At 40.1% G+C, this 27,951-nt stretch overlaps 1 protein-coding gene across 2 annotated transcripts; it reads left to right on the top strand.

Moving 5' to 3' along the window:
* The first annotated feature begins 31 nt into the window (after window positions 1–31).
* Window positions 32–27,951, top strand: LOC129711288 (signal-transducing adaptor protein 1-like). 2 transcript variants are annotated; one of them, XM_055658833.1, is made up of 12 exons: window positions 32–226; window positions 10,390–10,461; window positions 12,626–12,742; window positions 13,925–13,981; window positions 15,464–15,645; window positions 16,353–16,484; window positions 17,791–17,860; window positions 19,112–19,214; window positions 20,821–20,913; window positions 21,660–21,728; window positions 24,879–24,968; window positions 26,484–27,951. In XM_055658833.1, the coding sequence occupies exons 1-12, from the start codon at window positions 137–139 to the stop codon at window positions 26,540–26,542; spliced, it is 1,134 nt and encodes a 377-aa protein (XP_055514808.1). In that variant the 5' UTR covers window positions 32–136; the 3' UTR covers window positions 26,543–27,951. The 2 variants fall into 2 exon arrangements, with proteins under 2 accessions (XP_055514808.1, XP_055514809.1); XM_055658834.1 differs by lacking the exon at window positions 21,660–21,728.

Here is a 27,951-nt window from a genome sequence, read left to right as displayed (position 1 = left end):
TTTACCCCTCAGGCGACCGGACTGAACATTTATATACTTCACACTTCCTGGAACAAGCACTTAGAACCTTTGCTTAGAACAACTCGCTCAAGTCGCCATTCGTGAAGATAGTCCGCTCCTGCTTAACTCAACCAGTATGACATCCCCGAGGCCAGATAAACCCAGATCATGCCTTGTCCCGAACTACCACGACGGTTACTTAGAAAAGATGGAGAATAAAAGCCAGGTAAGTACTTTTTTTAATCGATCAATTACAATTTCGCTATCGTCGTTTTTATAATGAATTTTACGTGTATATTAAAATGCTGACAGGTGCTTTGGAAAGACTCCTGGAACTCGGTTAGACGGTTACTAGTAGCTTATTTGTGTCGACCATCATGCTATTAAACACCACAGCCTCCAAATAGACTTCGAACTACATAGGCTTGGGGAACGTTATTTTTGACTTTGCACTATTATTGTTTACATAAAAAAACACACATATAACAACTTTTCTCGTTTATTTATTTGTTATGTGGAAGAACATTTAATATATGGAGACATGTTTTATATATAACATGTCTCCATATATTAAACTTGTTTTGTTCATTATGGGTCTTTACAGAGTAATAGTCAGATAAGTAAGTATGCTTAATATATGTTATACCTCTGTAAGTAATAATTTCATTGTTTGGTTTCGGAACATTTGACAATAAAAACACTCTTGACTCGTTTGCCGATGGTAAAAATAACGTGTCATAGATGGTGTAGCAGGTAATGGCTTGAAATTTGGGACAAACAACCCCTACACTGCAAGCTCCACGGTCAGGGGTGAGGTCGGCATTGAAGGTGGATTTGTTACCTGGTGGGTCATCTGGTGAAATAATATAAAACTTTACAAAAAAAGTTAGTAATACTTCTGAGATTAAAGTCTGTGATACTCCGAGGTTTTTTTGGCCTCTATTTGGTGACCTATTCTGCAGTTCAATTCTTGCATTTCATTAAAAAAGTCAAACTAAACCACATATAATCGTAACCATTTGTAACCAGTGGCTCATTTTCCAGGTTAAAAATCTCCAATTCCTCTTTGCTGATTGTGACAGAAACTGTGTCGGAAGGAACTGCAGAATCTGGTTTACACCGAAAATAGACATAAAATGCTGGAGTAACTCGGCGGGATAGACAGCATCTCTGGATAGAAGGAATGGATGACGTTTCAGATTGAGACCCTGAAGAAGGGTCTTCTCCCGAAATGTCACCCATTCCTTTTATCCAGAGATGCTGCCCGCCCCGCCGAGTTACTCCCATCATTGCATCTCTATGTGATGGAAACTGTTACTTGGGATTTGACTTTTGAGGGATTTGGGCTTCACTAGTTTGTTGGACAAGTTGGTGGGTCGAAGTGTTAATGTTTGCCGCGGTTGTTATTGTGGGATTAGAAAGCAAATTGCTACATTATCCTAAATTACTGCTGCAATTTATAGTGTTGGTATTTGGCTAAACAATTTTAAACAGGAGTGTTAATGAATATGTGGGAGAGAATAGTTTACAGGGGAATACGTGTAGGTAATGGAACTTTGAGCGCCGGCTTAAACTTAATAGGTCAAATGACCTCTTAATGTGTTGTGACAAAATATGAGATGGAACATGATAAACTAGAAAATAGACACAAAATGCTGGAGTAACTCAGCGGGACAGGCAGCATCTCTGGAGAGAAGGAATGGGTGACCTTTTGGGTCAAGACGCCTGAAGAATCGTCACCCATTCCTTCTCTCCAGAGATGTTGCCTGTCCCGCTGAGTTACTCCAGCATGTTGTGCCTATCTTCAAAACTAGCATCTGCAAATCCTTCCAACACTGTAAACTTTGATCATGTTTGTTGCTTTACAGTCTTGGTAATGCAGTTTAGCTCCCTATTAACTTTGCTAATATTACTGTTGATTTGATCTGCTTTACAATATGTTTGCAAAGGAACTTTGTAGTTTCATCCTGAGCTGCGTCAAAACCAATTTAAACTTTGGAGGACAAAATTAATTCAAAAAGAGTTCATAAACCTTTGTATAACAGATAGGTGTCATAGTTCCTAAATCAACACAGAAGACCATTTATTCCCTGCTCATTCACACCAGAGCTATCCTATTTGTCTTATTTATTCATCTCCCCTCCCCTCATTTTTCCTGTAGCCCTCCAATTTATTATTTCTCTTTCTCAAATACTAATCAACCTCCCCCTTTTAATTGTTTGGCTACTTAATTACACCGTTTAATTGGCTGCTGTAAATTACCCCCAACCAGTACACCATTGGTAGGAAACTGAAGTACCAGGGGAAACTCACACAATCACAGAGAAAACATACTAAGTCCACGTAGACAGGTGAGGATAGAATCCAGATCCCAAGAGATGTGAGGCAACAGCACTGAGTACCAAGCTAAAAGAAGGTAATTCAGTGGGTCATAAAGTATTGGGGTAACTTGGGTCAGAATACCCTTTGTAATGGTATTCTAATCCACTGAGCTACTCCAGCACTTTATGTCCTTTTCTGTATTAACCAGCAGTTCTTTATTTCTACTTATTTCAGTGGGCGTTAGAAATAGGTACAATTAACTAAAGGGTTGGATGTATCTGTGGCATTCGAGGTGTTTTATCAAAACTGAACGTGTGGGTCTCGACCCGAAACGTCGCTCATTCCTTTTCTCCAGAGATGCTGCCTCATCTGCTGAGCTACTCCAGCATTTTGTGTCTACCTTCGATTTAAACCAGCATCTGCAGTTCTTTCTTACACACGTGAGCCCCAGGGCTCTGTTCAGGGAAGCTTTAATGTTTATAATTTGGGTAAATTACACAGTTTCAGACATTCAATGCATAGCAATTATATTTGCTAATGACGCAAATTGGGGTGGAATAAGTGAATCGTTAGGAACGGTGGCAATTAATTAACAAGTTGGACGAAGAAAAAATAGTCTGAAGAGGAGTCTCGAAACGTCATCTATTCCTTTTCTCTAGAGATGCTAACTGATCTGCTGAGTTACTCCAGCATTTTGTGCCGAATGTCTCTTGATACTTATGGGGAGAAGGGGGGGAGAAGGCAGGAGAATGGGGTTAGGAGGGAGAGATAGATCAGCCATGATTGAATGGCGGAGTAGACTTGATGGGCCAAATGGCCTAATTTTACTCCTATCACTTATGATCTCTTATGCCCAAGTCATGACCTGTTCTGACCTCCTGTTCTGACCTCCTGACCCATTTACCTACTGTACACATGGTTGTTGGAGTGTGATTAAAATTAAAATTCTGCCTCGCGTGCTTTCCCAAAGAACCTAAAACCAACCTGCGGTCCAATGGCTGGTATTAATTAATTCAACAAAGGTTGCAATTTAAAGATACGACTCATCAATCTATGTCACACTAACCTAGTTCGGCTGTGCGTGCATTTTCATCATCTTTATTTTTAATACTCCATGTTTTTATTTCTTGTGAAATTTGGGAATTTGACACTAATTTAAAATGTGTGACTGAATTTAAGGTGTGTAATATAAACACACGAGTAGTATCGGGATGTAAAATTCTAAAATGCTCCAAGCACTTTTGGGTGTGTGGGAAGAGAAGTAAACGTGCCGGATTAATGGCATGTCACCACACTTGTTATTGTACAATAAGAAAGTGTTTAGTTCAAGACTATAATTATATTGCATTATTTTATGTAAATCCACATGTGTGTCAGAAACCAAAACAAATTGATTGGGAATATTTTATTGCAGAAAAAGAGATTAAGTTTTCGATTTGCCCTGGCATACTCTGATTTTAGTCTGATGTATAAATGTTGTGGTTTTTGCAATCTATAGGTAAACCACAAATTCGGGAGTAAAAAGCCAAAAAATCCCGGGTCACGGGCTCAATTTAACTTTAATTGAGTTGGGACTGGAATTAATTTGACCCCAGTTTTTTTTTAAAATTTATTTTGGTGATAGATGGCACTGAGGCAGGAGTTTTTAACCAGGACTTGAATCCTTTCTTTGCAGAAACGGGTTGGGGTTGATAATTGCTTGTGAGGTTATATTGTTCCAGTTCTTGTACCAGTTCTGCTAGATTTCTACTGACCAGAGAAAACTGCCACAAAACACAATGTGTCTCCCCTTCTGCTGTAATGCTAACAGGATCCACCCGCCTCCTCCAAAAAAATCCTCTACTTTTGTCTGTTTTTCTCTCCCATGGCAGGAGTGCACAAATAAAGCCAAAAAAGGAAACTGAAAAAGCTGGAAGCACTCGGCATGTCAGTCAGATTCTGTGTGAAGAGAAACGGTTAATATTACGGGTTGGAGACCGCCAGAACTAGCAAAGGGAAAATGCAGATTAATTCTACATTTAACGATCAGCTGCGTTTTTAATAACCTTTCACTTGGCTGAGGGATTGTCAGTGCATAACAGGATCCTGGCATTAAATGTCAGGATGATGGCTTGTTGATGCCATTGAAAACGGGTTTCAATAGGATTTGAATCAGAATGTACATTTTGAACCCAAAATATTACTAAGAAGAAGTATTCTTCTCACAAATCTAGATAACTTCCGTTTTCCAACATCTCGGGCGATTCTAGTTTTTTTTCCCCCCTCCTGAATTGCAGCGCTCCTTTGGTACAGTAACAGAATGTCAGTCTGGATCACCTCGACATGTCTCTGGTCTATGACCAAAACCAATACTTTCTGACTGAGACACAAGGTTGACAGTAGGACTTTGGACAAAGTGCACATCACTTCCTGACTATCACCCCCACGCCACTTCTATAAAGCAAGGATTACATTCTTGGTAAAAAAAACTCTACCCTGGTGCCATTACTATACAATAGTGAAGCAGCCTTACCAAAATATCGTGTTGATTTTTTTTTTTTTTTCCTTTTTGATTTTAACTTTTGAGGTCTATATGAAATTCCCCATTCCTCATTATTTTTCAAATATTTTTCATCTCCTTCCTTGTAACCTTAAGGAATCAAATAATCAATCTCATCTAAGGTTCCGTGTTTATCATTTTGAAGACGTGCTGTAAACATTATCTGGATTGACGTGATTCTTGACATAACCTGGCGTTTGGCCAGAAGTGAGAATATTTGCAGTATTAGAACAACTCAGTTACTGTAGGTGCATCTTGCTTCCTGATGCCAATGTGAATAATACATTGCCACATCGCACGTATACTCCCATAACATGTCTGTCCACGTAGACATACAAAACAACAATTTGCATTTAGATAGCAGTTTTCTTTTTTAATCCCATTCTTTGTTTCCTCTGATTCTTTGAATGTCCAGGTATGCTAGAAACCAGACTTTCATCACTGGAATCTGAATTCATATCAGACTGCACTGATTAGTTTAGAGATACAGAGCGGAAGCAGGCCCTTCGGCCCATCGAGTCCATGCCGACCAGCGGTCCCCGCACACTAGCATTATCCTGCACACTAGGGACAATTTACAATTTTGCTGAAGCTAATTAACCTTCAAAACTGTGCATCTTTGGAGTTGTGAGGAAACAGGAGCACTTAGAGAAAGCCCACGCAGTCACGGGGAGGACGTACAAACTCTGTATAGACAGCACCCATAGTCAGGATCGAACCCAGGTCCCTGCATCTATAAGACAGCAACTCTGTCGCTGCGCCACCATGCCGTCCCATACGTTAGTCATTATTTTGCTCTGTGATGGACAGAAAGGTTATGCATAACTTGATTTTGAAATGGTCTCCATTAGGTTCAGAGATGACTCCTGAATAGTATAAAAGCATCTCTTGAGTACTGTATTAACAACTGATGTAGCATTTACAACTTTACTCTGTGAAAGGCTGGTTTGAGAGAAATGTCACGTTGGAGCAGTTATGAGATTAGACCCGAGACATGTCGCAGGCCAATGTACAGGGAGAGTTCCTATGCATCTGCGCCATCTGCACCTAATGCAGATTTAGACACTTAAAAAATAATTAATGCATGTGTGCAGTGAACAGTTTGCCATCAGTGGTCACATGACAGTACATTGATGCTGAAAATCAGGAATAAAAGAAAATTGTTGGAACACTCAGCTGGATAGGTAATGTCTGTTATGAAAGCATGAAAATTAATATATCAACTGTTGATCAAAAAATACTGAGAAGAATGTGTCTGTCTGTGTGCGTGTCTTTGCCTAGTGAAAGATAATGCTGGGTATTGCAACATTTTTAGCCATTGAGTTATATTAGCAAAGGTGTTTTTCTCTTTATCTCTATATGGTATTTGCAAGTCATTGTCTGACAAGTATGCCTTTGAGTGTGTGATGCGTAACTTGACAAATCTCTATTTTATCAACATGGGTTTGTGTCAGTTGGTGCTGATAGATGGACTGGAAGAACTTTTTTTTTTTTTTTTTACACATTCTTTTTCTGGATTTGGGTCTGGATCAGCCAGACTAACCTGTTCCTGCCCACTGCTAAATGTCCTTTAGAATAAAGTGGTGTGCTGTTTTTCGTGAACCACTGCAGTTCTTCTGGGGAGGGCACCTCAATAGCATGAAGAAGGGTTTCGGCCCGAAACGTTGCCTTTTTCCTTCGCTCCATAGATGCTGCTGCACCCGCTGAGTTTCTCCAGCTTTTTTGTGTAACCACCTCAATAGCATGTTGGGTTGGGAGTTCCAATATTTACACCTGGTAATGACAAAAGACCAGCAATATTTCCAAATCGGTAAAAATACTTGCTGGGAACCTGCGGATAGTGGTGTTTCCATCCACCTAGTGCCTATGTACTTCTTACTGGTGGAGGTCACAAGTTTAGGAGGTGCTGTCGGGGTAGCCTTGCTGAACAACTGCAGTGCACTTTGTAGATGTACGCATTGCAGTCTCTGTATACTGGTGATGGTAAGTGGAGAGTGTTTCATCACACACCTGACATTAGTGTTTTGGGAAAATGTTGGTGTGAGCCTTGGGGTGTCCGGAGTTGATTCAGTTGCCACAGGCTGCCAATTCTGTAGCCAGCACTTAATGTTTGTTTAGTTGGTCCAGTTGAGTTTGGGGTCAAGATATCGATGAAGGGGACCGATTGATCGTAATGATGAGGTGAGTAGTTAGATTCTCACTTGTAGGAGTTGGTTATCACCTGCCGTTTTAATGGTGTGAATGTGGCCAAGCCTGAATGCCCCTTGGGTTTTGCTGCAAGTTGGTATAGGTTGCTCCTTTTGCTGAGTTGCAAGTGGAAGTAAACTTTGTACAATCATTAGGGAACATCCCCACTTCTGACATTACAACGGGAGGAAGATCATCGATGAAGCAGCTGACGATAATTGGGCTTTGGACTCCAAATTGAGGAAGCTCGGTGCAAGGATCATTGATCCATGACTACCATTTTGGTGATGCAGCTAGTAAAGCTGTTGCCTCACAGCACCAGAGACCTGGTTCGATCCTGACCTCGGGAGCTGTCTGTATGGAGGTTACATATTCTCCCTGTGACTGTGTAGATTTCCTCTGGATGCTCCGATTTCCTCCCACATCCCAAAGTTGTGCAGGTTTGTAGGTTAATTGGCTTCTGTATTTTTCATTAGTGTGGATGCCAAAGGGCCTGCTTCCATGCTGTATTTTTCAACCAATCAATCAGCTCAATTGATCAATCAACCACACCATTTTTCTTTTTCTGATTCATGACTCCAGTTATTAAATAGTTTTCCCTTTTTACTGCCCACTCGCCTCAGTTTTACCAGGATGCATTGATGTTGTATCCCATCAAATACCTTTGTCATCCTCCTAGTTCTACAATTCAGCTCTTTGGTCCATATTTGGATTACGGTCTAGAACATAGTCATTCTGAAAAACCCTTAACCAAGCATTAGTGAGGAGGTTATTGGTGAGCAAGTGCTGCTTGAAAGCACAGTTGATAATGGCTTCCACCACTTTGGTGATGACTGAGGAGTGGTTGTGTAGTAATTATTTACATAATTGATGCCAGTGTTGCAACTCTGTTTGGTCAGTGTGGCTTGGGGCTCAGCTAATTCTGGACTGCAGGTCTCCAGTGCCACAGCTAGGATGTAATCTTATGCCCTAGCCTTCCCTGTGTCTAATACTGTAGCCATTTTGTGCTGAGGCTCACAGATCTCCTTGTTTGGTCATTTCACAGATGAACATTACGTGCGGCCCACATGCCTTCCAATTGTTAAGATCGTTAGAAGATTAACAACTGGGGAATTTACTGTGCTTTAATCTATGAAGATTGATTGGTCGTGATTAGATTATATTTTGTCAATATCGCAGTCTCAACAGGCAATGATCATACAAGGAAAAGGCCAAAGTCAAAATTCTGACCCTGCAACCTGCATAATGGCATCAATTGCTTATCAATGGGTCGTAAATCTTTATCATGGGTGGAATCGTACTTGGATCAAAACATATTTTTGAGAGCTTACTTCCTGCATGTGAAATCTTATCAGTGTTTTAAAACCTCACGCACACTGGTACGGGTCGGGGAGGTGCAGTACTAAGCTCGAAGGTTAAGAAATTAACAATAATTCCTGGCAGTGAACGTCAAGTACCAGAGGCATATTCAATGTCTATAACCCCACTCTGACACCAGTTGGAAGCAGAGTGGAATATCTTATGATAGAAGATCCATAAAATATATAAGTCTACTCCCACTCCTGCAAACCAAATAGAATCATTCTAGCATCCAAGTCAAGATAATGCAGCAAATGGAATTTTCAGATACTCCTTTTATTTAATCACCATTTTATACATTCCTCTTTTCCAACTCCTTGTGCTGCAAATTGCCACTGTTTTGAGGAAAATTAATCCAGCTTAATACAATTGATTTTTGCCTTGCATGAGGGTATGTTACTTACTAACACAGCCATAAGATTTGCATTGGGTTCAAATTCCAAGCTGATTGCAAATTCAGCGGTAATCAGTAACAAATTAATCCTCATGATTGGAATGGCAATTGTTTTGATCAATCTGCCAGATTCTAGAAGAGGTTGATCTGTTGTATTGCAAAATGTAACTGAGCAGGAATCATTTAAGGGCCTGTCCACCCCACTTGGGCATCATTTGCGTGTCACGCAGATGGCAAGCGAAGATTTTGTACATCCCAAAATCCTGGGGCACCGCACGCGACCGTGCGTCACTGCCTACGTCACCACACGCCTAATGCGCACAATGACATTCGCGTCGTGCGGTGTGACGCGTAAATGATGTCGCGCAAATGAGGAGCAAATGACTCCCCAAGTGGGACAGGCCCTTAACTCTGACTGAAACATTATAGAAGGTACACAAAAAAACTGGAGAAACTCAGCGGGTGCAGCAGCATCTATGGAGCGAAGGAAATAGGCAACGTTTCGACCGAAACGTTGCCCATTTCCTTCGCTCCATAGATGCTGCTGCACCCGCTGAGTATCTCCAGCTTTTTTGTGTACCTTCGATTTTCCAGCATCTGCGGTTCCTTCTGAAACATTATAGAACTGGTTACGTGCTTGGGATCATGTGTGACATTTGCATTGGGCCTAATAAAGTCACTAGTGATTAATTTATAAGGACTGATGATGTAATTGTACTGGAAGGAATATCTTTTTAATTTATTCATTCATATTGCTGGTAAGCCTAAGAAACATATAGTTGTGTTGTAACGCAGGCTGCCTTATTCGAAATCCAGTTTAGTTTTGAGATACAGAATGGAAACTGGCCTTTCAACCCACCGAGTTCATGCAGTCCAGCGATCATCCCGTACACTAGCACCACCCTACACCTTAGGGACAATTTTCAATTTTTTTTTCTGAAGCTAATTAACCTACAAACCTGTACATCTTTGGATTGTGGGAGGAAACCGGAGCATCTGGGGAAAACCCATGCGGTCAAGGGAAGAACATTCAAACTCCATAAAGACAGCACCTGTAGTTGGGATTGAATTCTGGTCTTTGGAAAGGCAGCAGACAGTTGTAAGGCAGCAATTCTACTACTGCACCACCGAACCGCCCTTAATGGATGATGGATTAGGAACAGTATTTATATTATGTTGGCCGCGCTGGTTATATCATGATGGGGGAAATCTTGTTTATAGTGGCACTTTGAAGGCAACTATAGCCTGTTCAATATTATGTGACTTTCTGTCATGTAAGGTTCCTTGGGAACATAACTATCATGTTATAGCACAACTACTTGCAAGTCTGTATGCTGTGAACCATTGAGACAGGCCTGGCAGCTTTAAGATGGAGGGGGGGAAAGGTTTCCTGTGTTACAGCAACATACTCGATCAAACTGAGAATTCCATTCAGTCTCCATGGTGATACTGGTGATCCAAATCGCTTGTTTTCCAGTCAGAAGTATCAAGTGATCTGGGATGGGTGAAATGGGGGAGGAACTGAAAGAGAGAAAATAATTTAATGATTGTATATTCCTCAATTAATGTGCATTTTTTTTATTGGCAGAAATATAAGAGGTACTGGGCTGTGCTGAGAGGGAACGAGTTATTCTTCCAGGTGACCAACAGGGATCCAATGGTATGTTACTGTGTGTTTCTGTAAGCTAGTCCCCCACACCATCCATTTTGTAGAAGCCTCAGTAAACAACTTATTGCATGGTTTGATTTTTTGTTATTCTTGTGGCTGGAATGAGGTAGGTGGGAAATAGCAGGGGGAGAGAAAGTAAGTAGTTTGTATGGTTTTGCCAAGATGGAGTATCTTGGGCCTAATTTTGCTCGTTTGACCGATGAAGGATATCCAGAAAAAAGGACACACAAAGTGCCAGAGTAACAAGCAGCATAACTGGGTGATGGAGGGTCTCGACCTGAAACATCACCTATTTATTTTCTCCAGAGATGCTACCTGACATACTGAGTTACTCCAGCTTGCTGTGTCGTTGCGTCAAGCAGCATGGCTGGAGAACATGGATGGGTGATGTTTTGGGCTTGAATTCTTCTTCAAACTTTTCCAGCTTCCTTTGCATTAGTTACCATTTTATTCACCATTTTGATTATAAAGGCACTATTGGGTCTAGGAAAGGAATTCTTAAAAATGACTGCAATTAAAATAGGCGAACACATTTGAGCTCTTCTCATTAGCAATTCTTGCATTCCTATCCATTAATCCCAGAAACCATTCTACACTTTTGTGTTGTCTTGGTATAATCCTAATGCATTAGCGACCCTACAAGATGCATTCACTTGAGTCATCATCCAGGAACACATGTTTACAATAATTAAACTGAATTGGAGAAGTTCCCAAGAGTGTCAGAAACCTATGCAATTGCCAGTTAACTTCAAATAGTTCTTATCGTGCGGTGAAAGCAAACAGTTTCCAGCTCAATCCGCACTTTGTAAATTAAGGTGTGTTTTTTTTTACCTTTTTGAAGAGAGCCATTGTTCCAATCCATAGAGTTTTCAGCAATCTTGTCCTTCGCTTGTTTGGCAGCTGCTGTTTTTAATTTAATTAAATAAAATGTCATTAATATTGCAGCCATTATTCGAGGAAGTAATGCTGTGATAAATGAACTTGCATGGATGTTTGCAGGGGTGGCTGTTGTAGTTAAATTGTTCACCTTACTTCATGTTGTATTACACCGCCACATAGAAGGCCTTCATCCCATTGAGCCTATGCTGGCTCTCAGATCAATCCCTTTCCTTATTTTCCTTAAACCTTGTGTTCTTGCACATACCCTTCAGATTGCGACAATGACCACCTTTACTCAGAACAATTTATAGTAGCTAGTTAATCCACAAACCAGTATCTGAGAACCTGTCCAGCAAAACCCATGAGTCCTACATACCTTACAAGTTCATAAGTTAGAGGAGCAGAACTAGGCCATTCGCCCCATCAAGTCTACTCCACCATTCTATCCTGGCTGATTTATCTTTCCCTGTCAACTCCATTCTCCTGCCTTCTCCCACATAGCCCCTGACACCCTTGCTAATCAAGAAATCAGAACATTTGCATGGTATAATGTGTAAAGCACATAATATCATAACTACCAAAGTATCTCATTAATGACAGACAAATGTTGTTTGTTCTCTGTTTCTACCTTTTTCCTTCTTGCTATTGAGGGAGTGCACCGCAGGTTCACAAGCTTAAATCCCGGGTTGGCGGGACTGCCATCTGCTGAGAAAATGGAGTGGCTGGGCTTGTATACTCTGGAATTTAGAAGGATGAGAGGTTATCTTATTGTAACATAAAAGATTATTAAGGGTTTGGATACGCTAGAAGCAGGAAACATGTTCCCGATGTTGGGGGAGTCCAGAACCAGGGGCCACAGTTTAAGAATAAGGGCTAAGCCATTTAGAACGGAGATGAGGAAACACTTTTTCACACAGAGAGTTGTGAGTCTGAGGAATTCTCTGCCTCAGACGGCGGTGGAGGCCGGTTCTCTGGATACTTTAAAGAGAGAGCTAGATAGGGCTGGAGAATATGGGGAAAGGCAGGAACGGGTTACTGATTGTGGATGATCAGCCATGATCACATTGAATGGCGCTGCTGGCTCGAAGGCACCCATAATAAATTCACTTTCCTATTTGTTTGATATATACTTTTACTCTACCGCTGTGCAACCCTGCCACTGGTCTTCAGGAAACAAGAACTTTACTTTGTGCTTTTATTCCCCGTTTATAAAAATAAAGGCAAAGTTTCAACCTTCTTTGCATATTCATTTATATTATGAACCTTTATTTTTCAGTATATTGAGAAAATCAATCTTGAAGACTTCATGTCTGTGGAAGACGATGAAATCTATAATAATAACCTACAACACATCATGACATTGAAGATGAAATCTGGAGACATAAAGTTAAAGGTAACATTTTGTTCTTGTGTTGAGTTTCATGCTTTTTGTCCCTCATGGTTTACATACCAAATGAATAGTTATTTCAACCAGTGATCTTGCAGCATGACATGAAGACAAAATAATAGTAATGCTCATCAAATCAGGCAGCATTTGTGGAGAGAGGGGAAAATGGAGAAAGGGTCTTCAGTCAATGACTTTCATTAAATTGGACAAGGGGGAAGAAAAATCTAGTGCATTTTAAGTTCTAAAGAGGGAGTAGCGTTGAGGGAAACAAAGGTTCGTTCCCAAGGTAACCATTCCCTCAACTGGTCCTTTGTTCACACTTCCATGACTACTTTTTGTTCCCTATCTCACGGCACTTTTGTCTGTTGCCATAGGAGATGCAACATACACCCTGTTACTTTCCTACCTACTCCTACTCCTGAGATGGGAGTCATCCAGGCTCCCAAATAGTCCATCCAGGTGAAGCGTTTTAAAGTGCATGTTTTGTCTCCTTTTCCCGTTCTGAAAGAGAAGAAAGTATGGAGAATAGGTTTGTCCAAGTGATACAAGCATTGATGGAGGATACTGAATGCTTGGTATCACAGCTGACCTGCCTGGTGGAAGTGTAAATAGATGGATATGAATAGGAGTAGCTTAGAGCAAAATCAAATGTTGGAACCACGAAATAAATACAGAACATGGTTGCTGGAAATATTCAACAAATCGAGTGGCTTCTGTGGAGAGAAAAACTAATGTTACAGGTGGATGATCTTTGATCAGACCCGACTAGTTCCGACACCAGCAAGAAATGCTGGTTATCTGAAATTGTTGAATTTAATATTGTGTCCCAACAGTTGTAATGGATTCAGACAGAAGATTCCTTGAGCTTGTATTGGGATTTGTTTGAACTGTCATAAGGAATAGGAGTAGAATTAGGCATTTGGCCCATCAAGTCCATTCCATCATGGCTGATCTATCTCTCCTTCCTAACCCATTCTCCTGCCTTCTCTCCATAACCTCTGACAACTGTACTAATCAAAAATCTATCTATCTCTGCCTTGATTATGTAGGAAGGCAAAGACGGAAGACGGTGTAGATGGAGAATTGTGACTGGAAAATGGAAGATTGAGAGAAATCCATCTCGTAATGGAGAAAACATGCAAACAGAAATCGAAGTTATTTAAGTTTGTGGGTTTTTTTTCTCCACAGGCAGAAACTTTGGAGGCCCAAGATCAATGGAAAAGCTTCATTCACACAGTTACAAAGGTAAGTCAGTTCCATTGCCACTTTAGTTATCTTAGATAAATGGTGAAAGAAAATATTGCTCTATCCAATCAGGTGCACAATTTATGTTCATGTGATAGGAGCAGAAATAGGCCATTCGGCCCATCAATTCTACACCACCATTCAATCATGGCTGATCTACCTCTCCCTCCTAACCCCGTTCTCCTGGCTTCTCATAACCCCTGACACCCGTACTAATCAAGAATCTATCTATCTCTGCCTTGAAAATATCCATTGACTTGGCATCCACGGCCTTCCGCGGCAATGAATTCCACAGATTCACCACCTTCTGACTAAAGACTAAAGTAATTCCCAATGAAAATGTTGTAGGATATAGCTCCCATTCCGAAATACCTATTTTGGTGATCTTTTCCATGCTCTACATGAGTACTTAGTTTGGCTTGAATATTAAGTCAGTCGGATGGAATTGGAGCAAGCCAAATGTCATTAATTTATTCATCAGGAATCAGAAGAAACATTTTATCTTGTTTTCTTTCACCTTTCTTCAACTGGGAATATGAATGTCACTTTACAAAGTGTACTGAAAGAGATGCTAATAATTTTCTTAATTAAAGGGACAATTTAATTACCTCTATTTGATCTTGGCGGTTTGCAACTGTGATCAATTGTATGGATTTTTAAGTTCCAGACTATTGTTCTTCATGAGATAGGCCATTTTGAAATTAAATAATACTTTCAATCAATCTATCATGTGTCCCAAGACCTACCTGCTTGTGTTTGGCCCGTATCCCTCTCGACCTTTCCAATCCATGTACCTGTCTAAATGTTTCTTAAACATAGCGATAGTATCAATCAATCAACCTTTATTGTCATCTTGCAAGCAACAGTTGTACAGTACAAAATGAAAAGACGTTTCCCAGGGAATACCGGAGCATCGCACATGAAATTTAAAACATTTCACACATAATAACACTAAAAACAATCCAGTCCCTGATGGAACAGTATAAATAGTTAAAAGCAGGTAAAAAGTATCTGCCTCAAAAGTACAAAGCAAGTACCTTCCTCAACTACCCCCACCGGCAGCTCGTTCCATATATCTACCACTGTTTGTGTTTTAAAAAAAAAAAAAATTGCCCCCAGGTTCATATTGAATATTTTCCCCCCTCACCTCAAACCTACTGTATGGTTTCTGGCTCTTGATTTCCCCTATTCTGGGTAAAAGACTCTGTGCGTATACCCTACCTATTTCTCTCATGATCTTGTACACCTCCAAGATCGCCCATTATCCTCCTGCACTCCAAGGACTAAAGTCCTAGCCTGTTCAACTTCTCCATATAGCTCAGGCCCTCGAGTCCTGGTAATATCCTCGTAAATCTTATCTGCACCCTTTCCAGCTTCACATAGTGACCAAAACTGAACACAATACTCTAAATGTGACCTTACCAATGTCTTGTACAACAAATGTGGCCTAACCAATGTCTTGTGCAATTTTCTCTATTATAGCTTGAGATTCCCAATCAGGTTCTTCTCCCTGGACAGATTCGAAGACTTCAGGAGGTACTTGAGCTGGAGACAAAGCGACGCCGAAAGTTAGGGTCCTCTCCACCACCCCTGCCACCACTACGATCAACAACTCCAGAGCTTGATCAAAACGACTACGATGATGTAGAAAACGACCGTCTGAGGTATCTTTCTAGGTGTTGAAAGGAAGTGGGATTAGTTGATGTTGAGGGAGGTAAAAGGGGGATGAATTTCTCCTGAACCCGTTGCAGGTCCATTTCATTTTTTTTTGTTTTTGTTTTTGTTTTTGTTTGTTATGCTGTCTTCTGCCATGTTCAATTCTTTCTGCCCTGTGGATTCCCTTCATGCTCATCACGCTTACATCACTCGCCTCAACGGTTTTCAAGTATGCACCTTGTATGCTCTTGTAAGAAGAATATTGAATCCCAATCCAACATTATATTCTCCTATATACGTTAAAGGAAAACAATGTAAATCAGCAGCATCCTGTCCTTGTCAGCTCAACCATGGTGCCCAACTTTAGTTTGTTCAGCAAAAGCTACTAGTTGATCCTGGTGAGTTCAATGATAGTGTGACACAAAGATGAGAAGGTTAGTTTAGACTAATTAGGGGTTGACCTCATAATGCGATTATCTGGACACCAAACCCAAGATTGCATTGTGCTTCCAAAGTATTTGTATGAAAATCTCCCAGGCTTCTGTTTAATGGCCGTATTGGCCTATTTGTTATGAAAGAGTTAACTCCTCTACATTAACTAAGGGAGTGGTTATAGAGGCATTAAATATTAATCATGTACCTTTATTCGAGTGGATACTTTCCAGTTTAGTTGACCACTATCCTTTTTAACTTTTTTTGTCTCCATTTCTTCCAGCTGTTTTCATAAAGTCTCAAGGATGGAAGCTGAGACCCTGCTGGCAAAAAACAAAGAATTTGGAAATCTGTTAATGAGACCCAGCCGTGATGGCAATAACCTATCTATTACAACACGACAAGCAATCAACAAGTAAGGAAGGAATTATGATCAATGCATCCTCTAGCGACCCAAAACAAATTGCAACCGGTTGTATGTTAGCAATCAGTTAACACTTTCTTGGTTGTGTGGAGAAAAAGGATACCTACAATTTTCTGCATAATAGTACTCCACAAGCAGCTCCAAACTACAAAACAATTAACTGGAGCGAAGCAGCGCCAGAGACCCGGGTTTGATGCTGACTACAGGTGCTGTCTGTACGGAGTTTGCATGTTTTCCCTCTGGGTTTCGTCCAGATGCACCGGTTTCCTCCCACACTTCAAAGACTTATAGTAGTGTATGGGTGATCACTATTCAACGCAGACTCAGCGGGCTGAAGAGCCTGTTTCCACATTGTATCTCTAAACTTAACTAAGGTTCTAGTTATCTTGTTCCCTTTATTTTGTATTCTTACTACCAAGGCAGTTGGGTTCTGATGTGAATGAGGCCAATGTGGGTTGACTGTACATCTGATAGTGGTGGGTTGGTTGTGTGGTCTGTGAGATTCTGCGCACCTCCAATAGCTTCTGATGCATGAGGTTCTTAACTGATCCTAATCTTAAATGCTATCTCTCCACATTGAGCGATTGTGAACCAGGGAGTGAGTGGGCATGTTGTATTTTTCAAGAGGGCTGTGGGAACATCTTTGAATATTTTCTTCTGTCCACGTGATCATCTCCTCCCATGATGGAACTTGAAATAGCTTGTCTGTTTTATGAGTTTGCTGTCAGGCAAGCAAATTATGTGGCTTACCTTTACAGAGCTCAAGAGTGTACTGGGTACTCATTCAATCCTAATGTGAATGCATGCTTCATGTACCTATAGAATGTAACTGAACCCTTTCCAACATGAAAAGAAGGGTCTCCACCCAAAAAGGCCACTTATTCCTTTTCTCCAGAGATGCTGCCTGACTTGCTGAGTTACTTGAGCATTTTGTGTCTATCTTTGGTGTAAACCAGCATCTGGTGTTTCTTCCTACACATAAAACCTGCCATAACTGATTTTACAATGTGAAACATTGGAAATTATGTTATTCACCATCTTTACTTAAGGAAACTGTTCAAATATCCTAAACACTGGAGGCTCCAATTCCAGGAATATGTTAATTGCGCATTCATCAAAGGTTAAAACCAAACGATTAGATAATGTCAAGCCTGGGCGTTCTGGTTTTTATAACTGCAAAGGGAAGGGAAAACTGTAAGTTAAGGAATTGAGTAGCATTGCAAGCGATGTAATGGGAACATTGGATAATGGTCAAAGAATGTTAGAAATACCATTTAATAAATGTGTTCCATTTCAGCAAGGCAATCGTAAACCACTACCGGATACTGTGTTTGGACAGTGGTTACATCATTGACATTGGTGGTGGCGTAAGTAAGCTTTTGAATAATTACTATCTCCTTGCAATCATTTTGAGTCTATATGATTCAGCTGATGATGAGTTCCAAAATGTTTCTGGATCAAAGAGCAGAAGGATGACTGCGTTTATAGATTGAAATGAGGGCAGCAGTGGTAATTTGGACTTAAAATACCAGCAGTCCATAGGAAGAACATGTCACCTGGCACTTTAATGCCATAATGGTCATCCAGTAAAATATGATCTGCAGGTTGGGTAAATTGGGATTTGGGGATTCTGCACCCTTTCGCTGAGTAACCTTCCGATACGACACATAGAATCTCTCTCTGAGAATAAGCACTGAGGTGTCAGTAAATAGTAACTTGTGGAATTATATCCAGGAAGACAGCCATCCATAGAGCAGAAACAGTGGTTAAAGTAACTTTGTTTTTTGTAACATTTTCAAGTTCATTATTGTATTGTTGACCAATTCTGGCCCAGTGTTGATCCTTGAGTCCATCACGGTAGAGTCTGGGTGTGTGCTACTTTTGCACGGCATTGCCTCTATGTCACTCTCAACCTTCTCAAACGGCCAAATAAAAATTCCTTCTTGCATCTCCACCATTCTACCCTCCATGACAGGTAATGCCTTCTGATTTCGCTCCCCACGGCACATCTATTTGCTAACTCACACATAATACATTTAGTGTAATGATGAAATGAAGTGATTCATCATTGTTTCACTCTAATAATTGTGAACAATATCTAATGAACATATGTGCAATCTACTATATTGCAAACCTGCCAGGCTGCTTGAGCGGGCTATTAGAGAACTTTGGTACTGAGCTGCATGAGAATATATTTGAGCAGATGAGCAAATTCTTAGTTATCGGGCAGGTATTAAACACGAGAGAATTTCTAAGGCTTGGGAGTGAATTTTCGAGCTTATGGTAGTGAAACATTTAGGAAATGTTGGCATGATTAGGAGCCCAGAATTGGAATAACGGAGGCATCTTGGAAGGTTGTGGGGCTGGGTTAGTTTACAGAAATATGTTGGGATTTGAAAATGTAGGTGAGACTTTTAAAATCACCTGACGAGGAGCTGTTCATGAGGGAAAAGAAAAATGATACCTGTTTTTTATGTCTTAAACCATATCTGCTTGTGACCTTCCTGATGCCATTTACAATGTAATGTAACTTGCAATGTAACTACAACCTCTTTATGACAATGGTACAGTTGTAGTTTGCAGTACAATCATGCAATTTGTGTTCTGGTATTTTCCAGGTCTTGTGCAACAGTAGACAGCAGATCATCGACCATTTTATTCAACAGACCAAAGGAATGCTGAAGCCTTTGGAAATACCGGAGGACTACGAAATGAATCTGAGTATGTTTTGTCCTTTAATTCTTAATGGATGTATTGTATTTTTGGCAACAATTCATTTAATTGACTAAGGTTCAATATTGACGTGCCAAAGGAGGAAAGTATCTTTAATCTCCCCTGTATGAACTATTCCCTCTTTAAATTTCCTGAGGGTGGATGCAGGAAGAAAATCTATTGGGAGAATCTAGATCTAGGGGTCACCCTTTGAAATCAAGGAGGGTGCCCATTTAAGATAGAAAATAGACCACTTTAAAAATATTCTGTCAGAGGCCCTAATGTCTTTGAAAGTCTCTTCCTCCAAGGGCCACGGAGGCAGAGTCTTTCAATATTTTTAAGGAAGAAGTGGATACATTTTTGACCAAGGAGTACAAAAGAATATTGGGAATAGGTGCCAATGCGAAATTGAGGTTGCAGTCAGGTCAACCATGGTCTTGTTAAGTGGCAGAGCAGGTTTGAGGTCAGAGACCTGCTCCTTTGTATTTCGTGAAAATATTGCTGCAAGTACTGGGTATTGGGTCACCTGACTTCTAGATGTTCCTTTTTGAGTAGTATGAATGATTTATCATTAAGGGCATGCCTGTATTAACTAGTATTTAACTAAGTGATAGCGGTACCTTGGGGCGATAATGCTCAAAATTACTGTACCCATGTAAACACTTGGTGAAATGAATCTACTTTCCTTCACAACCCTGTAAATACACACAATAATGAGTTGAGTTACTTAGCTCACAGCACAGTACAGGAGATCCCATAGCAGTTGACAAACTGACTGGAGAATAGACAGTTGTTTAACAGCCTGATGTTTTTTGGGGGGAAAAGCTGCTCCTAAACCTTTGCATTTGTTTTCGGGCACCTGTACCTACATCCCAACGTGAAAGTGTGGCCAGTGTGATGTGGGTCCCTGATGATGTTGGCTGTCTTTTTGAGTCGGTGGCTCCTGTAGATTTATTTAATGTAGGGAGGTCAGATAGACTGGATAGTATTCACTGCTTTTTGCAATCTTCTTTGTTCCTGAGCATTCGAGTTGCTGAACCAGGCTGTGATGCAAGCAGTTACTATGTTCTCCACTATCCACCTTGAAGTTCTAGAGAGTATTTGTCGACATGACGAATCTCCTCAATCGTCTAAGGAAGCGGAGCTGTTGATGGGCTTTGTTTACGAAGGCATCAATGTATTGGGTCCAGGACAGATCTTCAGAGATATGCATGCCCAGGAAGTTTTGAAGTTGAGCACCTTAATTAATGTTTATGATGGAGTGTGTACATTTCTTTTAATATTTATCTGTATTTTATTCCCTTTGGCTTCCGATCTTTATGAGAAGGGAGGTGATTTTAATCTTGACTGACAAAATACTGATCAAATCGACCATTAGCTATACAAACAGTGTGATTTTACTTTCAATTGACTGCATGCAAACTGGCAGCTGATCTAATTGTATTTGTATTGCATTAGGAAGGTTTGATTAAAATTACTTGCTTCCTTATCTTTTCCCAACTTCCTACTGACAAAGGGACATTCAAGTTGGGGACCAGCTTGGTAACATTGCGATACTTCTTGTGTTCACTGTAAGGTGCATGTTCACTGTAAGCTCCATTACTCCTACCTTCAGGTATTATGGTGGAAGACGCTGAAAGTGGAGAACTGATTAATCAGAAGCTGCCTACAAGCCCAACATTAGAACTTCAGACATTACCTCAACTAGGTGAGCATAATATTTATATTAATCTATTTTGATGATGGGACCAGGGTCAGTATTGCCTCTGAGAAGACCAAGGCTTGATGGCACTGGACCTGTACCTACTGGAGTTTGCAAGGATGAGAGGGGACCTCCTTGAAACTTACACAATAGTGAAAGGCTTGGATAGAGTGGATGCGGAGAGGATTTTCCACTAGTGGGAGAGTCATCTAGGACTAAAGGTCATAGCCTCAGAATTAAAGGACTTTCCTTTAGGAAGGAGATGAGGAGGAATTTCTTTAGTCAGAGGGCGGTGAATCTGTGGAATTCTTTGCCACAGAAGGCTGTGGAGGCCACGTCAATGGATATTTTTAAGGCAGAGATAGATAGATTCTTGATTAGTATCACGGATTATGGGGAGAAGTTAAGAGGGAGAGATAGATTAGCCATGATTAAATGACAGAGTAGACCTGATGGGCCGAATTACCTAATTCTGCTACCACTTATGACCTTAAAAGTTATTCTGACCATGGACAAACAAAGATAATGAACAAAGACTTTTAAACTCGAGTTATTCCAGATTAGAGAAGACACCTCTGAGGAAAAAATGTGTGCAAAGGAAATCTGCCATTTGAAGTGGTCATGCAATCTGCCTTTTCCTGCTCTGGCTCCAGGCAAACGTCTACATAATGTTTCATGTTCACTATCCATCTACCCTTCTCACTGAAAGTTATGGTTCCTGCAATTATCATGTTTCTAATCTTTCTTCGCAGTTAAAAGGAAATTAAGTCCGAAGAAGCCTGCAATTATCGGACCAAAAACATGTAGCCTCGACAACAATGGCAAGATTTTATTTTGAGTTTCCAAACTGCACTGTTGCATATTATTCACATTTTTCGGGGAGAATTTCTCCAACATGCGTTGTATTTTAAGTTTCCAGTTTTCTCCCACCTGCTTGACACTGACAAAGGTTCATGTGAAAGCTTTGATCCTAGGGGTCAGTTCCCATGTAGCCAAGTCATGAGTGCCATGATTTTGACTGCCAACTCTTCTACCAAGACCTAATCCTTGTGATTCCCAACTGAAATTCTGACCTCTATTCCAATTGTCCCATGCCTTTTCCTTGAGTGTTGTGAGCAATCGAATCTATAGTTTAGAACATAGTACAGCACAGAAACGGCTCTTTGGCCCACAATATGTGCCAAACATGATGCCAAGTAAAACTGATCTCATCTGCCTGTGCATGATCCCTTTATTCCTTGCACTTCCATGTGCCTCTTAACCTTAAATGGTAGCCCCTTGCATAACTATCCTGGCACACGCCCAGGATGATTATACAGATACTGTGTTGATTTATACAATTAACCTTTGGTCCTTGGGCCTTGTGTGGTGCTGTGATTTTTTTGATTGAATGGATATGAATGTCAGTAGTCTCAGCTATGTCTACTAAGAATTAGATTTTAGGGGTGGCCCAGAATGACTCCTCATCAACTCATTCTCTATCGAGATGTACTTTGTTTCAATTATGTTATTAAACGAGTCCAACCAATAGATGGCAGATAGCATATCTGCCAACAAATGGCAATATCATAAATCATATTGGTGATTTGCTTTTCGAGGTGTGTTTTGATATATTTGGGATGGTTTGAGCAGGGTCCCAATGGCTACGATCCCATGGCACAAAATTAATTTGTTGCAAACTATTTGAAATTGTACATTTAACGTTGGTGCTGGAATATGAAGGTTTTGCATATTTAAAAAATCTTTGAATGTGGCATGACAGGTTTGGTAAGGTGCACAGTGAATTCTTTTCTTCAAAAACAAAGAGATAAGACATAACTTTGTACGGTAAAAAAGGGTTGGTCATCAAATGACAAAGATTTAAGATAACTGCATTTATGAAAAATGCTATTGTGCTGCATTTTCCTCATTGTTAAGTACTAGACTACATTGGGGGTGGAGGAAGCAGATTGGTTGATTACTATAAGAAGTGACATGACATACCAAGTAACTGGCAGGACCATGAGAAGAGGAGGAGGAGGAAATTGGCATTCATTATAAAGTTCCTTCAACAAGCTCTCCCAGACACCAAGGACTGAATGGTCTATTACAGTATATTACCATGTGGTTTTCTAAAGGCTTATGTTGTATATCACCCTGCATATTAAAATATTTTATAATTTTAAAATCTAAATAAAAACAGCAAGTGGGATAAGTGTAGATAGGCATGATGGTTGCCATAGACACCGTGGGCTGAGAAGGCTGTTACTATAATGTATAACACTATGACTATTACACTTTTGTGAAATCCAGTTAATACACAAAGTAAGTGTCAAATAGGGATAAGCAAAGTCAATAAAATGATCTAACTATAATGTGGGGTAATGTCTAGTTCATTCTTCCATAGTTGCGTGATATGAATTCCAGAAGATGGCAAGGTGGAGATAGCTGATGCAAACCTTTTGCATTTCTACCAATAGTTAACCCAGTCACTTTGACCACACCCTTTAACATTATATCTTCAAAATGAGCTTAAACCTTTATTAAATAGCCGCACCCTGGTTTTTTTTCCATTCTAACTATGTACACCAAGTAAAAATTGTTTTACAGTTGTATCTTAATGTCACCATTCCCACCCTCTTAAGTATAGAAAATCTAGGGACTAGAAGTTGTAGAATGGGGAATAAACAAAACCATAGTCGCCGCCATACTGGATGATCTAATGTTTAAAAAAAAAAGGAATTCTGCCCTATCCCATGGGATTATGGGGTCATAGAGATAAAATACAGAAACGGGCCCTTCAACTCATCAAGTCCATGCCAACTATCTTTAAACTCATTCTAATCACGGCAAAGCAGAGAAATAAGAATTTGGGGGGCAGTACAGTAGCACAGCAGTAGACATGCTGCCATTCAGCGCCAGATACATGGGTTCAATCCTAATTCGGTGTTATCTATATGCTGTTTGTACATTCCCCCTGTAACCACGTGGGTTTTCTTCAGGTGCTCTGGTTTCTTCCCACATTCCAAACATGCAAGCTTTGTAGGTTAATTGGCTTTTGCAAATTTCCCCTAGTGTGTAGGATAGTGCTAATGTGCAGGGTGCTCGCTGGTTGGCATGGACTCAATGGGCCGAAGGGCCTGTTGCCACGCCGTATCTGAAGTCTTTTAAAACAAAAAAATAAAAAAAAATAATAATAATAATAATAAAGCACACGGTCACAGGGCGAAAATGCAAATTCAACTCCGCACCCGTGTCATGGTTGAACCTTGTTCTCTGATACGGTTAGGCAGCAGTTCTACTAACTGCGTCACTGTGCTGCATTACTATGGTGATGAGCTAGGATTTATCTGATGTTCTTCCTGCTAGTTGCTAAAAACTAGCAATCTGGCACGCAGGATTTTGTCAGTGCCAGAAGGGCAGATGTCCAAAACTATTTGATTTCAGTCCTATTAATACAAACAGTTTTATAATTTGTTATGTTTAGGATGCAACGGAGAAAGCTAAGATTATTTTTCACCGAACCAGATGAGTTTAAGGGAAGAATGTAGTAACAAACAACTGCAGATGCTGGTTTACGAAAAAAGAGACAAAGTGCTGGACGGGCAGCATTCCTGAAGATAGGTGACGTTTTGGGTCGGGACCCTTCTTGAGACTGACGGGAACCAGGGCCCTAGTGAGTTTAAGGACAGCAGGGGTCAGGATCAGACAACTATTTCTCTGTTTATCACTGTATTCTTGGGGAAAGAATAAATCAACTGAACTTTTCATCCCGTGCATAAATTGGATTTGTCCTGATCCCAGACCATTAAAGTGTTGGGAATTGTAGATGCTCTGCAAGTATTTATGTTGCCCTTTTACAATTATTAAGTAAATATAAATAAATTGTAGTGTCGCTCTAGAAGATACTGCTTCAAACAAAAGGAGACATTGACTAAGAACACCATGGATGTGCTGTTTTCTTGAACATCTGCTTTTCGTTTCTTATGCAGGAATGGCTAAGGAAAAACCACGAGCATATCTAAAAATTGAGCCACAAGCAAAGCCTTCTCGGCCCATCGATCTTCAAGGATTAAAACGGGGTGAGTGGAAAGGATGGGTGATGTGGGCATTGGGATATCCTTGTCTGTGACATCCCACCAAGATCTTATTGTGGCAAGTGTGCAGATCTTCATCTGCCAGGGATACGTGCCGTATAATTTGAGGATGGAGTTAATGAATTCCACAATATTTTCTGTCGGTGAAATTAGTCGAGGGAGCCGTCTGAAAGCCCTTAACCTCCCATCTCAAATTTCATCTGATAAAGATTCATGGACCACAACATCTGTTTCACAGTGGCCAATAGCACTTATATACCCAACCTAACTTAAGGTGTGGCACAATGGTACAGCTGGCGAAGAATGAGTTTGAGTGCTGTCTGCGTGGGGTCTGCACGTTCTCTGTGTCTGTATGGGGTTCCAGGAGCTCCCATTTCCTCCCGCACCCCAAGATGTGTGGTTTGGTAGGTTAATTGACCACTAAGTTCTTTACCAGTATCAATGGAAGAATTTGTGAACAATTAGAGGGAAGGCAAGATGACTAAAATGGGACTGGCATAGAATTAGTGCAAATGGGCGCTTAATGGTTGTCTGGAACTCGATGGGCTGAAGGACCTGTTAACGTATGCTGCATGACAGATGCCAGTGAGTTAGCTGATATTACAGTGCACACTTCAACATCCTTGTACAATAATTACACCCTCTTCTTTCATCCAATAGTTTGTGCCTCTAACAATTTTGAGCGCACGACATTTAAATATTGTTACATACTTTCCTCTTTTTAAAAAAAAAACCCCAGCAGGTTTTGGTATTGATCTGGGCAGGGCCGGATTAAGACCCATAGAGGCCCTAAGCACTTAAAAGATTTTGGTGCCCCCATATATATGTAATTAATTCAAAATATAAACCATAAAATACATTTTTATTTTTCAAAATGAAACAAAATTAACAGTAAAATGGAAAATAATGTTTATTTTTGTATACTTCCACTTTATTTATATTTGAAAAGTTTTCTCCTACTTTTTTTAATTGCAAAGTCTTTGATCAGATCCTCAAAATTAATCTTATGTACCATTTCTGTGGTGCCCCCCTTCCCTTGATGCCCTAAGCACGTGCTTATTTTGCTTAATGGTTAATCCAGCCCTGGATCTGGGCTTCTTTGAACTGTTTGTTGTAGTGTGCATGTCATTAATGCAAAGGGAAAACACCTCGAAGGCTGGAGTTATACTGTGCACAAAAGGTGGTTGTTTAGAGATACAGCATCATCCCATTCATTAACACTATCCTACACACTGGGGACAAATTAAATTTTTTTACTGAAGTCAATTAGCCGACAAAACCGTAGGTCTTTGGTGTGTGGGAGGCAACCAAAGCACTCGGAGAAAACTCACAAACTTCTGCAGTCATCTTATTCAAAGACTTTACTTAAAGTAGATTTGAACATATATTTGTCCATTTCTTAATACCATATCTGTCTCGGCATTAGTCAAAAATTCTGAAAAGAGGAGAAATTTACAATTTAAAAAAAAATAAAAAAATTTTAAACCATTTCTCCACCAGATGTTAACGAAGAGCTCAGCAGAAAGTTGCAGCAGAGAAGGGCAGCAATTAGTGAATGAGAGACTTCCTGCTCGGGTCCATTTTCTTTCATGAATCAGAGGAGCACCAGGTGAAGAATTTGAATAAGAGCTTTACAGGTGACATGCTTGAGCATGTAGTATGTGACTTTCAAAAACTGACTCTCGTTCAATGATAAAATTTTGCAAAAGCTGTATATTTAATCTTGATTCTGATGCACGGTTTGATCATTTGTATTCATGGTACTTCTAGTTTAATGATTGTTGTATCAATACTGATTTAATTGAGAAGTATGTCATAATGCAGTATATTTGTTAAAGTGCCAGGAATGAATGGGATGCCCAACCTGGACTGTAAACGGGGAGAGAAAATGTGGAGGTTAACAAATCAAGTTTACCTGCTCCACAAACACCCTACTGCACACGACCAGATTCCCACATTAAACTTTTCATTAATGCCTGTCAATATAGAAAATATCCTTTTTTTCCCCCCAGGGATTAAATGCTATTAAAACAACATTGATGAGCCTTGGGTGGAACACACCTGCTCTAAAATTGGGTGGCTCCAGGAATTTGAAAGGAGGGAATCAGTCTTGGCATGTATATATTGTAGGATGCGGTATTATGAGGTTTTGTTCAATTGGTTGGTTGGGGGCAGAGAAGGAGTGAGAGGGATCTGGAGGGACAGTGATGCTCCCAAGTGAAATTTACAGAACCTTTGCTAAGAGAGATAAGATATTAAGAATCCATGACAAGTGTGACTCAAACCCATTGTTTCTTAGCTATGTTTAATATTTTTAACAGATCAATGGGTCATAATTTTTTAGTCCTCTTCCTTAGTGCCAACAACAACCTTAATTAAATAAAGGAAAGTGTAGCTGAATGAGTATATTATAATGCAGAGAAAAAAAAGGCTTAAGAGTGAGCCTCACCCAAGAGTGCAGCTTTCCTCTTGCATTTTGCCTGAATCATAATTGTCTGGAGGTGGTAGTTAACACTCCATATTTATAATAATGTATGCTTTTTCAAAAAAGCTGAGTAACCAGCAGTGCTGTGTATTTTATCTTAAGAGATTTCTGTAAAGATGCTCTCGAAGTAACTGATATTTAGGAACTTAAATAACTTTTTAATAATGCACGTTGAAATATCTAGCAGAATATCTTGCTTTTGTTTTCTATACATGCAAATATGCAACTCTTTATCTGTGTGTAATCAAAGGGAGGAAACCTCTTATTTTCCTGCCATTTACAGGGGAATTGACCCCCTAGTTAAATTAACACTGGGCATAAGTTAGAACTTAACGTGTCCTTTCAATAATGAGGCATGAAGAGTAACAGTGGGAAACAATAAAGCAAATAATTTTGTATGTAATTATTGGTTATATCAATTCATGTATTTATATTTAATTATAACTTGTTATTTGATTTGTAATAAAGTCTTCCAAGACATTT

This window comes from Leucoraja erinacea, chromosome 29 (genome assembly GCF_028641065.1).
Source record: "Leucoraja erinacea ecotype New England chromosome 29, Leri_hhj_1, whole genome shotgun sequence".
NCBI lineage: Eukaryota > Metazoa > Chordata > Chondrichthyes > Rajiformes > Rajidae > Leucoraja > Leucoraja erinaceus.
The sequence above is the reverse complement of the archived record's forward strand: the minus strand, read 5'-3'. Positions and strand labels throughout refer to the sequence as shown.

Excerpts from the sequence above, each read along its gene's own strand:
- LOC129711288 (XM_055658833.1), top strand. The coding sequence starts at position 137 with ATGACATCCCCGAGGCCAGATAAACCCAGATCATGCCTTGTCCCGAAC. Across the intron at positions 19,215-20,820 it reads GGACTACGAAATGAATCTGA|GTATTATGGTGGAAGACGCT; the intron begins GTATGTTTTGTC and ends TCCTACCTTCAG. Across the intron at positions 20,914-21,659 it reads TCAGACATTACCTCAACTAG|TTAAAAGGAAATTAAGTCCG; the intron begins GTGAGCATAATA and ends CTTTCTTCGCAG.